We start from the raw sequence: 12,034 nt of genomic DNA on the forward strand, positions 1-12,034 counted from the left end.
TATCCCATCTATCCCCACCCTTTCCCATTCCTGCATGGAATTAGCCGTATTAATATTAATTATGAGGGGAGAAATTATGAGGATGCAGAAGAGATTCACTAGGAAGTTGCCTGGGATGGGGCAATTTGGTTACGAGGGGAGGTTGGATGGACAGGGTTTGTTTTCCTTGGAACAGAGAAGGTTGAGGGGACATCTGACAGAGGAACAAAAAATCATGAGACCCTTTGGTAGTAGGGAACTATTCCCTGCAGCAGAGGTGTTTCAAACAAGAGGGCATAGATTTATGGTAAGGAGCAAAAGGTTTAGAGGGGTTCTGAAGAGGAATTGTCTTCACCCAGAGTGTGGTTGGAATCTGGAATACGCTGTTTGAGGGGGTGGTGGAGGCAGGTGATCTAGCAACATTTAATAAGTATCTAGACAACCAGTTAAATCACTAAGTTATAGAAGACTATGGATCAAGTATTGGTAAATAGGATTAGAATAGATGGGTACATGACAGATGGGTGAGTGATGATTGACATGGGCATGTCTCTGTAAAAAATCAGGAGGAAATGTAAAATCTGTTGCCATTTGATTCCAGCAGGGGTCTCACTTACCCACCACCTCGGTCTTGTATTTGCTGTTGTCGTACTCAGCTCCACAAACCTCGACCTCAACAAATGGACAAACAATGCTCCTTCCGTTCTTGGGCAAATGCCGTGCTCCCAATATCTGTCAGTTTAAAAGAAAAGATTTAATAAGGACTCAGATCCACAGCTCCTCTTCATTCTTTTTAACAGGGGAGAGAACCCCCAAATTATTTCTGTTCAATAAATTTTATCCCCTAACAGGTATCCAATTGGTAAATTCAGCAGAAGTCCAAAGCATTCCAGTCAGTACAGGGTCAATATTCATGATGCAATAGTTTACTGAAGTCTAGGCTAATGGAGAGACAAGGTCAGGAGTTCCCAATCCTAATTAGAATTCCATGATCTCTGAGGGTTTATAGTTAAAAATCTCATTTAAATTATTCGCCTGGACTTCAATAATTGCAAAAAGGAAAAAATGCTAAGAACTCGCTTTATGTAATGAGTCAATATAATCCAGAATGCATTGCCCGAAAGAGGGGTGGAAGTATATTCAGAAATAACTTTCAACAGGAAAAATATTCAGGTTAGTGGGAAAAGAGCAAGGGCATGCGATTAATTGAAAACCTTTGCGCAGGGTAAATGGTGCAATTCTGCATTCTATTCTTCGAATAATGGTGAGGTGGACAGAGGGTAATTGATGCTCAGGGAACCAAACAAGAGACACAGCATCATCGGGGGTGGGGGTGGGGGGGGGGAGAAGCTAATTACCATAAGAATGATTATGCCTTGGGACAAAATGGGCAAATCTAGTTCCTGCCACTGCTGCAAATATCTGATTTCATACTTATGAGGCACAAACTGGCCATCTACAAGGTATAAGGTATAAAAAGCAGAAAAGTCTCTCTTTCACTCATGTATCTATTACCGGATAACAACAAGGTGGCCAAATCCTGTCTCTCTGACTGCCCCAATACATATTGTTCCTTCAGATAATGAATAGAGAAAACTGAAGGGCAGAGGGAGTGAAGCAGAGTCTTGGGAAGATGTTAGAACTCGTACACAGTTACACCCCAGAGAATTATGCATTTTTGCAGCCACATAATTATGTGCATAAAACATGACTTTGCGTGACATAACATTGTGTAATATTGCTGTGCCATCAACTTAGCACTACATAGAACATAGAACGATACAGCACAGGAACAGGTCCTTTGGCTCATGATATCCATGCCCAAGGCAAATTAAACTAATCCCTATTGCCTGCACATGATCCATATCCCTCCATTCCCTGCATATTCACCTGCCTATCTAAAAGGCTCTTAAATACCACTATTGTATCATTGTCCACCACCAGTACTCCTGCCCAAGGGCAATGTCAGACCCAGTCCCTGTCTGCATTCCTACTCCATATTGGGCCTTGGTCTCTCCCCCTCCTATGCACCACTTCAAAGGCTGGAGCGATTTTCCTCTCCTGACCTGCACTGCTGAATTTCTGCCCAACTTCAAGCCTGTTTCAGCTTAATTAGAAGGAATAGAAACTGAAGCCCTCGTAAGTTAATGTCAGGGTCCTTTTGACATCACAATAAGTGCACAAGAGTCTAATCTAAATTTGACAATTCCCTCAAACACCAGTAAAACAGTAGTGTTAAAATCAAAGGGATCAGTGGGGATGGCGCAGGTATTAGCGCTATTCTGTATTTACTATTCATGTGCTCTCTTTCTACCTCACATGGAAGTTTAGAACTCCCTCTGATAGTTGCACTTTCTTTCAAGATACAATATCCAGATCTTTTATGGTAAAATAAATAATTGGCACTTGCCTGAAGCTGAATGGTGATTGGTTCCACACCCTTGAGAGTGTTTTTGTCAAAGGGGTCAAAGTTCTCATCCCTCATGATGTCAGGATGCAACACATAGCCACACTTCCCATTCATGGTGAAGATCGCCTGGTTCAACTGCATTGGTTTGTCTACAGAGAGAAAAAAAACATATCCAAAGCCCTTTCAGTTTCCAAATAGGGGTTCCCTCGTCATGCCATCATGGTCTCCTACAGTTTCCTGTACTTACAGTGCCCCTACTTCATTTAACTGTGATCTCCTTAGACTTGTTAGGGAACAGTTCATGAAGTTCACAGTTTTCAGAAAAGAGCAAGATTTTATGATTTCACCCCATTCACTTGCTCAGTTACTGTAAATTCCTAGAAATGTATCCTTTGAGTGACAAAAGTCAGGAACTTCACACCTGAATGAAATATGTACTCACAACTGAAGATATCGTTCAAAATTCCACTGGGAACTGATCACTAATCAGTTTTAATCCTCTCTCTAGCCTAGAATTGTTGAGTCCAATTGTAATATCCTGGATACCCAAACCAGGTCAGTGCACTCAGTGTAACCCAGGCTTGTCAACTCAGACAGTTACTGGGTGAACTCAAAACCTTTCCCACAGACATGGCCCTGATGTAAATTTAGCAAAGAGTCTCGGAGAATCTTTTCACATATTGGATAAATGTAAAATCTGAAGGTTGTGTTCAAGTAATTTATGGTGCGCAGGCCAGGCTCAAGTGGTTTAAAATTGACCCACATGCTGTTAATCCTGCCAAAGTTGTTGTAATTTTCATACAATCCAGGAGAGGGAGCAGCAGTCTAATATTTAGTATGCTGACAAAACTGTGAAAAACACCCTAATGTTGAGAAAAACAGCACAAAACACGTCACAAATAGAATTGGCAAACAAAGTTGGACATATTCCTGAGAACAATTCTTTTTCTGCCTTGAACCATCCCCACATTCCTGCTCTGGAGGGATAGTGGTGGTGGTGGTGTGGGGAGTGGTGTCCCAGCTTTTCTAAATGCACTACATTACATACTAATTGGAAAATAAATAGACTCTTCCTTATGTAATTGACCAATTTGTTACTTTTTTCCACAGGTACAATATTAATAGAAACAGCAAATAAGATTTTTCAATTATGATTAACAAAAATAAATTTGCCTCAAAATTGGATGCACTTGTACTTGTTCTATCCACATGGATTATGATTAAAAGGTGCTTTGTGCCTGGTCTGTAATTGCACCAGGCAATGCCTGCTATGATTCATTTCCCCAATGCACTTTGAGTACAGTGTAGACATTATTAACACTCATGGCTCAGTTTAATTACTTAACAATAGAAATTGGTTTAAAAGGTTGTGACTTATGCTAATAACTCACAAATGAGGAGTGCATCACACTAAAAAATTGCACTGCATCTGAATTAAAGTGATCCCCTCAACCACCATTTTTATATGTATAAAGTGCATCCTTCAAAACTCTTACTAAAAACAAATTGTTGTTGGCAGTCCTCTGTAAAGATTAAGGGCTTACAAAATGGTAACTGCAGCCCATGCACTGCTCAATCTGTGGACCCAATGGCTGCAGCAGATTGCTGAGACTCGGGGCTACCTACTGTCATGTCACTCCATAGTCCAGAGGAGGCAGGGTCCTGTTGCCCTCTCCAACACCACTTCCTCAGGCTGAGCCTACTATGGTGAGGTCTCTTTAAAAGTACTGACTCACTTCCAGTGGGACAGCATGTGAAAGATGCAGTAGCTACTGGTCTAGAAAGCAGCTGCCATTTGTGAAATGTGTATATCGAAGAGGAGCAAATAATGATAAATATCACATAATAATGATTTCTGAAAGAAAGGACATCCCATTTGCACAATTTTTATTGTGGCTTTGGGTTTGGCATTGACACTAATATGCAACATCCACCTAGCAGACCAAAAAAGTCCAAGGTCCGATTTTTAAGCAGTAATGTCCTAATGACTTTACTCAAGCTTCCTTCCCATGGTGTTCTGGAGATTAGCCTTCTTGTATAGTATTGGATGTGGCTTCATGGAGAGTACTCTCACCTCTGAGTGAGTGGGGTTCAAAACTCACTCAAGATTTCCGCAGAATACAATCCAGACTGATTCACTGCAGTGCTACACTGTTGGATGTGCATCTTTATGGATTAGGTCTTAAACTGAGCCCCTGTCTGTTATTCCAGGTAGCATGAAAGATCCCATGGCACTATTTCAAATAAGAACAGGGAGTTAATCCTAACATCCTGCCCAATATTCACCACTCAATCAACATGAGCAGAGAAAGGGAATTGGTTATTATTACATTCCTGTTTTGAAAGTTTGATGTGCGCAGATCAGCTGCTATTTTTCTTACGACAATGACTAAACTTAAAACTATTTAACTGGTTATAACATGCTTGGAGGATAAGGAGAGCAAGGGGTCTAAGGCTGGAATGACTGAGGACGTTGGATTAAGATAATCCTGGTAACAGAAATTTGGATGTTCTGATGTTTATGGAGCCTCAAGACAATACAGGTTTGGGTGAGGATTGCAGCAGATCATGGGATGGAGATGAGCACAGGTGCTCATTGCCCTTGAGTGAATGTAGGTCACGAAATAACTTGTATTTGAATATAACTCTGAAGTTATGTTAAGATGAATATTTTACCAAAATTCTTATATTTATTTCAAGCAATTCCAACTTACGTCCCAAAATCTTTTTTTGGCACTATTGATTCTAAAATTCTTTCATATATTTGGCAGAATAAAAACCCAAGGTTAAGTAAGAAATATTTACAAAAACTTAGAAAGGATGGTGGTATGGCCCTGCCTAACTTTAGATTATATTATTGGGCAATTAATATCAGATATTTAATTTTTTGGATACAAGATTCAGATGTAATTCAATGCCCCAAATGGGTACACCTTGAGCACCAATCAGTACTTGAATTTTCATTAGTTTCTATTCTAGGAGCTTCACTCCCTTTTGCACTTACCAAATTAAGTAAACATACGATTAACCCAATTGTTAAACATACAATACGAATATGGTTTAAATTTCGTAAATTTTTTGGATTGAATAAATTTAACCTGTCAAGTCCCATTCAATCTAATTTTTTCTTTCATTCATCCAGAGTTGACTCAGCTTTTTTCCATATGGAAAAGGAAGGGAATAGTATGTTTTCGTGATTTATTCATTGATAACTGTTTTTCATCTCTTGAACAATTGTCTAACAAATACAATTTGCCTAGATCACACTTTTTTTTTGATATTTGCAGATTAGAAATTTTTTAAAAGCTACTATACCTTCTTTTCCGACACCTTACAAAACTGAAATTACGGAAAAAATTGTAGGTCTTAATCCTTATCAGAAGGGCTTTATAGCAATAATCTATGATTTAATTATGAAAATACGTCTAGAACCACTGGACAAAATTAAGAATGAATGGGAAAGCGAACTCCAGACATCTTTACCTACAGAGACTTGGAAGAAAATTTTTCATTTAGTTAATACATCTTCAATGTGTGCCAGACACTCTTTGATGCAGTTTAAGGTAGTTCAGAGGACCCATATGTCAAAAGATAAGCTAGCCTGTTTTTATCACCATATAAATCCTATATGTGACAGATGTAAATTGAATGTGGCTTCTTTGACACATATGTTTTGGTCCTGTCCTCTTTTGGAAAAATATTGGAAAGACATATTTAACATTATTTCAAATCTATTGAAGATTGATTTACAACCTCACCCTATCACTGCAATTTTTGGATTACCAAGGATAGAGTCTGGCCATTTATCTGCTTCTGCTAACTGTATGATTGCCTTTGTTACATTAATGGCCAAACGATCCATTTTGCTTAAATGGAAGGATCCAATACCTCCTACTACTTTTCAATGGTTTTCTCAAACTATATCATGTTTAAACTTGGAAAAAATTAGGAGTGGCACTGCTGATGCTTCGCTTAAATTTGAAGATGTTTGGAGTCCATTCATTCAGTATTTTCACATGATATAGATCCCCTTTCAATAACTTTCCAACTTAGAGGAACGGAGTTGACGACATAATATTGCTCTGTTTCTACTGAGAAATTTTAGGCCAGTCTTTTTTTTTTGAAATTTTTCTGTTTAGATTAGTTTGGTTTGATATATTGTTTATAATTTTTCTTATTGATTTGGGGATTTTTTTTTCTCTTTCTTTTTTTATTTATATAATAAATCTTTTTCTTTCTTTTATATTATAGTCATTTACTAAGAGATCATTGGATCTACAGATTTTTTATATTTTATTGTTCTTTATGATTATCTATGCCATGATTGTTCTCCTGATCTCTTTGTACTACATGTACAAACATTGATGTTATATATTAATCTGTATTAATCTGAAAACTAATAAAAGGATTGAAAAAAAAGAAAGAAAGAAAGAAAGAAAGAAAGAAAGAAGTTATGAACACTGAGAACATTAGATTTGGTTGCATCAGTCTGGAGATTATCATCTCTCATAATGTCTCTCAGGTATATCCTCCAATTATAGAACATCAGTAAAAGCCTCACCAGTTCACAGCTCTGAACGTATTGCTCCAGTTAGCAATGTATTGGTATTGGTAATGTAGCACAATGATTCTGGTTTCCACTGGGCACACTGCACCATGCCAACGAGAACCCATTGAGTATATAAAATAATAAACATGATGTCATTAATCTTCTAGATCAGAGCCAGCACAAACACTTGGGACTCAGTACTTTCTTCTATACTGGAAACTTTTACCCTTCTTTTGAAGTGTTTGAACAAATTCTGAGACTACTTTTGAACTTTTTGAAGTGTTCTCCCAAACTTACTAAATCAGACATTTGAAAATGAGAAATATGAACCATGGACCTTTCTGAATCAGAGCTGAGCCACTGTTAAGAAGCACCAACTGATTGAGACAACTTGATCCTTGGTGCCCCAGGGCTGAGTTGTGGGTGTGGGTAGGAATGGAACCTTGCCTACTCTGGTTTTGTTTGTGTTTAAGCACTTTCTGATGTAGCTTGTTGCAACAAGGTTACCTGGTGTCTGGAAGTTGAGGGCCACCAGTTGGCTGCCACAGATCCACATGGGCAGCGGGTCATAGTTGGAGGAGTCCAGGCGTTGTCCCCTGGGGTATACGCGGCTCAGTTGCCGGTGGTTGTACTGAAGGAACTTCTTGCCCTTACTCTTGTTGGCGTACTTCTCTGCCTTTGTTTCAGGGAAGGATGACATGTCTCTGTAACAGGCCTTGTCTGTTCCGATCTCTGCAGATAAAACAATACAATGTCAGCGAGGAAATACCGATCGACAGCAGGTAAACCAAATACATCCATTCTTCTTTCCAATGGATCTGATCCTCTTCAATGGAATACGCCTCCCTACCTGCTTTTGAGACTTGGAGTATTGGCACATATGCTATCACTGCAAAATTTGCCAAATCCAGTTACAGGAAAAGGAAATGAAGATCAACGTCCTCTCCAAGGCCAATACCCTGAAATTGTAGACTTAAGTACACTCATGCCTGACTATAGTCTCCTCAAACAAACACTCTATTCTGAGCTCTGTTATGGCAAGGGGCTGCCAGGTGGACAGAGGAATAGATTCACGGATATGCTCAAAGTCTCCTTGAAAAAGTGCAAAACTTCCACTGACTCCAGGGAATCTCTGGCCCATGAACACTCAAAAAGGAGGATAATGCTGGTTTGCATTGACAACCTTGAGTCTGTGTTAGGAGCACACAGGAGCCCACCATAAAAGGCAGTAGGAATGCACTACCTCACAAACTACCTGCTTGCTGGCAACTCCTGCACCACTTGTGATAATTCAGAAGGTTGCACATTGGCCTTATCATCCACCTCAAAATCCATTCAACTCGAGCCATTCTCAATCCCAAGGGACAACCTAAGAGTGAAGAAAGACTTGTCTCTTAAGCATTTATTGACTACTTTGGAATACCTGATACAGAGAACAACTGTTTTGGGAATTTTCCTCAGGGTGTACTCCATGGCTATAACCTTGGCGGAGACACTGCAGTAACTACGCTTACACATTTAAGGACTGTTTCTGACAAAGTTCAACAGTGGAGCAGGAGTGAGCCATTGGCGTTTCGCTGTTGACTGGGTCAAAGAATTTTTGTGATCATCGAGTGTTCTGGAGAGATGAAGACTGCTGGTTTAAATACTTACTGTCAACAACAAGCACACCAGGATGAGGCATAAGAGTGGAGTGAGCAGAACAAGGTTCCCCCTACATTGCCTCTAGAGTGCTCCTCAGCCCTACTCCAACCAATGTGTCAATTTCCAGCCCACACCTGCTGTGCTTTCAGCTGTTTGGGTGCCAGCCCTATATTTCTGCAGTGCTTCCTTTATAGAAGAGATTTTAGATACCTTTATGAGTCACATGTACATCGAAACACACAGTGAAATACATCTCTTGTGTAGAGTGTCCTGCGGGCAGCCTGCAAGTGTTGCCACGCTTCCGGCGCCAACGTGGCATGCCCACAACTTCCTAACCTGTACATCTTTGGAATGTGGGAGGAAACCAGAGCACCCGGAGGAAACCCATGCAGTCATGGGGAGAATGTACAAACTCCTTACAGACAGTAGCCGGAATTGAACCCAGGTCGCTGGCGCTGTAATAGCGTTATGCTAACCGCTACACTACCATGCCATTAGTGGCATTTTTATGGTCAGAAAGAGTTTCCAGCACCTCCAAGAGCATATCAGTGTTTGTTCGTCTGTCTCAAAGCTTTCTGGGCTGAAAGTCCAATAAGGATAAAGTATTGAATAATTCAGACTGGACAAGTATGGGATGTTTCAGAAGTCCTTAAAGAATTAGTTTGGGTTCCACTGACAGCACAAAGAGCATAAAGGGTAAATCCTCAGGGTAGATTGAGAACCCAGGGGATTGTCCCTAACAGGCCCATTGATGTAGAGGGATTGGGTGGAATATCTCATCTGGGTTGCTCCAGGAAATAGTACCCAAACACGAAACAGTGGAATTCTAGCAGAAACCCATTTTCCAGTATCTAATCAAGCACCTTGAATTATTTCCACCAAAGCAGAGAAGTGTAAGGGGAGAGAACTTTTTAAACGAAAAAGTCGCTCTGATCAATTGAATATAAAAATATTATTTCTACTGATTAGGAAGCCATTGCTGATGGTCCATTAACTTAAAAAAAAACATAGGGGTGATTGGAACATGAAATGTTTGCCCTAGGAAGTTATTGAGTAGATTGAGGTTGAGAACTTTGTAACACTGAAGTGAAAGTTTGCTGATGATTTGCTGACGCCAAAGATATTTGGGGAGAGTGATTTGCTTTGGATTAATCTCGTAAACAGCTAGATTGAGACAATAACAAGAACTTTTATTAATAAAACTCAGTTATTGCAATTAAATATCAGAAGTCGGTAGCTAAATAGCCTTGCATGCAGTAATAATGAAGTGGTGTCTAATAATAAAATCCACTGATAGTTCAGGCATGAACTGTGGACCCAGTAGATATTATTCTGGATTGGGCTGTATTGCATGAGATTCTTGTCTATGCATCTTTTTTTGAACTTAAAGGGAAAATTAATCCAACCAAATAAATTGCAATGAGGTATGTCAAGAAAATAGTGTCTTTCCTTTTAAATGGGCAAATGCCACAGGTCACTTACTTTCTTCATCAAAGGGGACTGGGCGGCAATAGACAACCAGCTCCGACAACTCTAGTGCAATCTTCTTTCGCCTCTCCATTATTTTTCCTTCCTGCATCTGTTTTCAAAGAGAAAAAGTCATCCACCACATGAGCTGCGGTGTTTCAAGTAGACGTATAGATTCTGAAGGGTAATTAATGATGTTGATATTGGTTGTAAAAGCTACACCATGAGAGTGAAAAGCAATTTTATTTTTAAATATTATCCTCTCTTACAGGATTTGACATTCTGGGAAACAGTTCACAGGTACTACCCATTCTCCATTGCCCAAGTACCATTCTATTCACTGAACCTCAACAGGTTACAGAACCTCAGAATCCAACATTTTGAGATCTAGTCAAACCTCACCAAAAGTCTGCAAGCAGCCACCTGCAAGCAAGGGTCATGGGACAACAACCAAAAATAATAAACATGGCTGACTCTTCCCCTGCCTAAGCTCAGGCACAATGTCCTTCAAACAAGCTACAATTACCAGGGCTATCATATTCCTGTGGAGTACTTGACCATTTTAGTCAATACCAAACAACACTATTCACAGTCAGATATATTCAGATCATTTTTAAAGGAGTCAATCACCCTGGCCTCAACTGCTAGGAACATCAGTCACTCATGCACATTCTAAATCTTCTTCTAACCTTCAGTCTTGTGTGAGACCTGTTCTTTTTAAATCCATATTCTCTAATTCAGTGCTCGCAGTTACATCCTTCAATACATGTATGTCTCTTTAAGTACGCAAATTATGATTTACATTCTGCAGTAAGTTATGGCATGCGCTCTCCATTTGAGAAGATCATTTCAGATTAAGGGACTATTAAAGACCCAGATTAAAGGGTCTCGACCTGAAATGTCGACTGTTCATTTCCCTCCACAGATGCTAAGTTGTATTTTTGCTCTAGATTCCAGCATCTGCAGTCTCTTGTGTCTCTAAGAGACTAAAATCATGATCTGCAATGCAAGGGTAAAGGGTATGACCAGGACTGAGTAATGCAGAGCTCTTAGAAAGCTGCAGGAGGTTACAGATAGAGGTAGAGAGGGATGAGGCTTTGAAGTGATCTGAAGACAGGAAAGTACAAGTGTGATTTTTGGAGAACCCTTGAATCAGGCATAAAACCTGAGCTACACCCATGGTATCTGAAGCTGCTTGTCACTGCTCAAGCTTATCAGGGAAATTCAGTTAAAATATTGCTAGCAAATAAGGCAGTCACCTTATCCAGGTCCACCACAATTGTAATTTCCAGTTTCTTTAACTAGAAAAAGTGGTTGCAATTGTATTCTACTTACCAAGCAAGTATGAGCTTCGATTTTCCCAACACCTTTCACTTACCCTCGCATCTGCATTCTGTGCTGCTTCCCGGATCTTGGCAACCCAGTCATTCAGGTCTTCTTGACTATCTGCAGCCACATCCAGCAGCTGTGCAGGGTGGGACATTTGTTGGGAGTTGATTGTGAACACATGCTGCTTGGTGCCTTTCCCTTCCTTCTGAATTACTGTTGAATAAATCTGAGAATGTTGAGATGGCGCAGGCAATTCCTTGTTGTCAATTAACAATCACGTATAGAAAAAAGGTAACTGGCTCCAGCTCTAACTTTACCTGCCTGGTGCAACTGGTCATCTGTTGGGAGGGGACAGTGGTGCTGGTGAGGTAGTAGATGGGGAGAGAGGCTATGATCAGACTTGATGAGGTGGAGAATCTTGAGCCAGGAGTGGCCATCAAATAATATTAAAGAATTTAGGTTCTTTATGAGGCAAAAGGAAACAGGAATGTTCCTTTGGAATTCACAAGGAAGCCTGGGGCCTCCATTATTCTGGGCTTCACCTCTTCCCCTAACCAATTTCAGAGCTGCCCATACCCCAAATAACTGAAAGGGTCTGTTCCCATGGATTGTTGATGCAGCTTCCTGCTCCCACCCACTGGGGAGTTAGCAGGTTT

At 40.1% G+C, this 12,034-nt stretch overlaps 1 protein-coding gene across 1 annotated transcript in view; it reads right to left on the minus strand.

The window, feature by feature from the left end:
- LOC127574583 (1-phosphatidylinositol 4,5-bisphosphate phosphodiesterase gamma-1-like) overlaps positions 1–12,034 on the minus strand; it is a 190,845-nt gene that overhangs the window by 18,752 nt on the left and 160,059 nt on the right. The window contains exons 24-28 of the mRNA XM_052023701.1: positions 11,428–11,591; positions 10,065–10,161; positions 7,446–7,670; positions 2,390–2,538; positions 597–711 (exon numbers count right to left, since the gene is read on the minus strand). Of these exons, the coding sequence (XP_051879661.1) occupies positions 597–711; positions 2,390–2,538; positions 7,446–7,670; positions 10,065–10,161; positions 11,428–11,591 (750 nt within the window). The remainder of the gene's footprint in view (positions 1–596; positions 712–2,389; positions 2,539–7,445; positions 7,671–10,064; positions 10,162–11,427; positions 11,592–12,034) is intronic.

The sequence above is a fragment of the Pristis pectinata genome, chromosome 9, assembly GCF_009764475.1.
Source record: "Pristis pectinata isolate sPriPec2 chromosome 9, sPriPec2.1.pri, whole genome shotgun sequence".
NCBI classification, from domain to species: Eukaryota; Metazoa; Chordata; class Chondrichthyes; order Rhinopristiformes; family Pristidae; genus Pristis; species Pristis pectinata.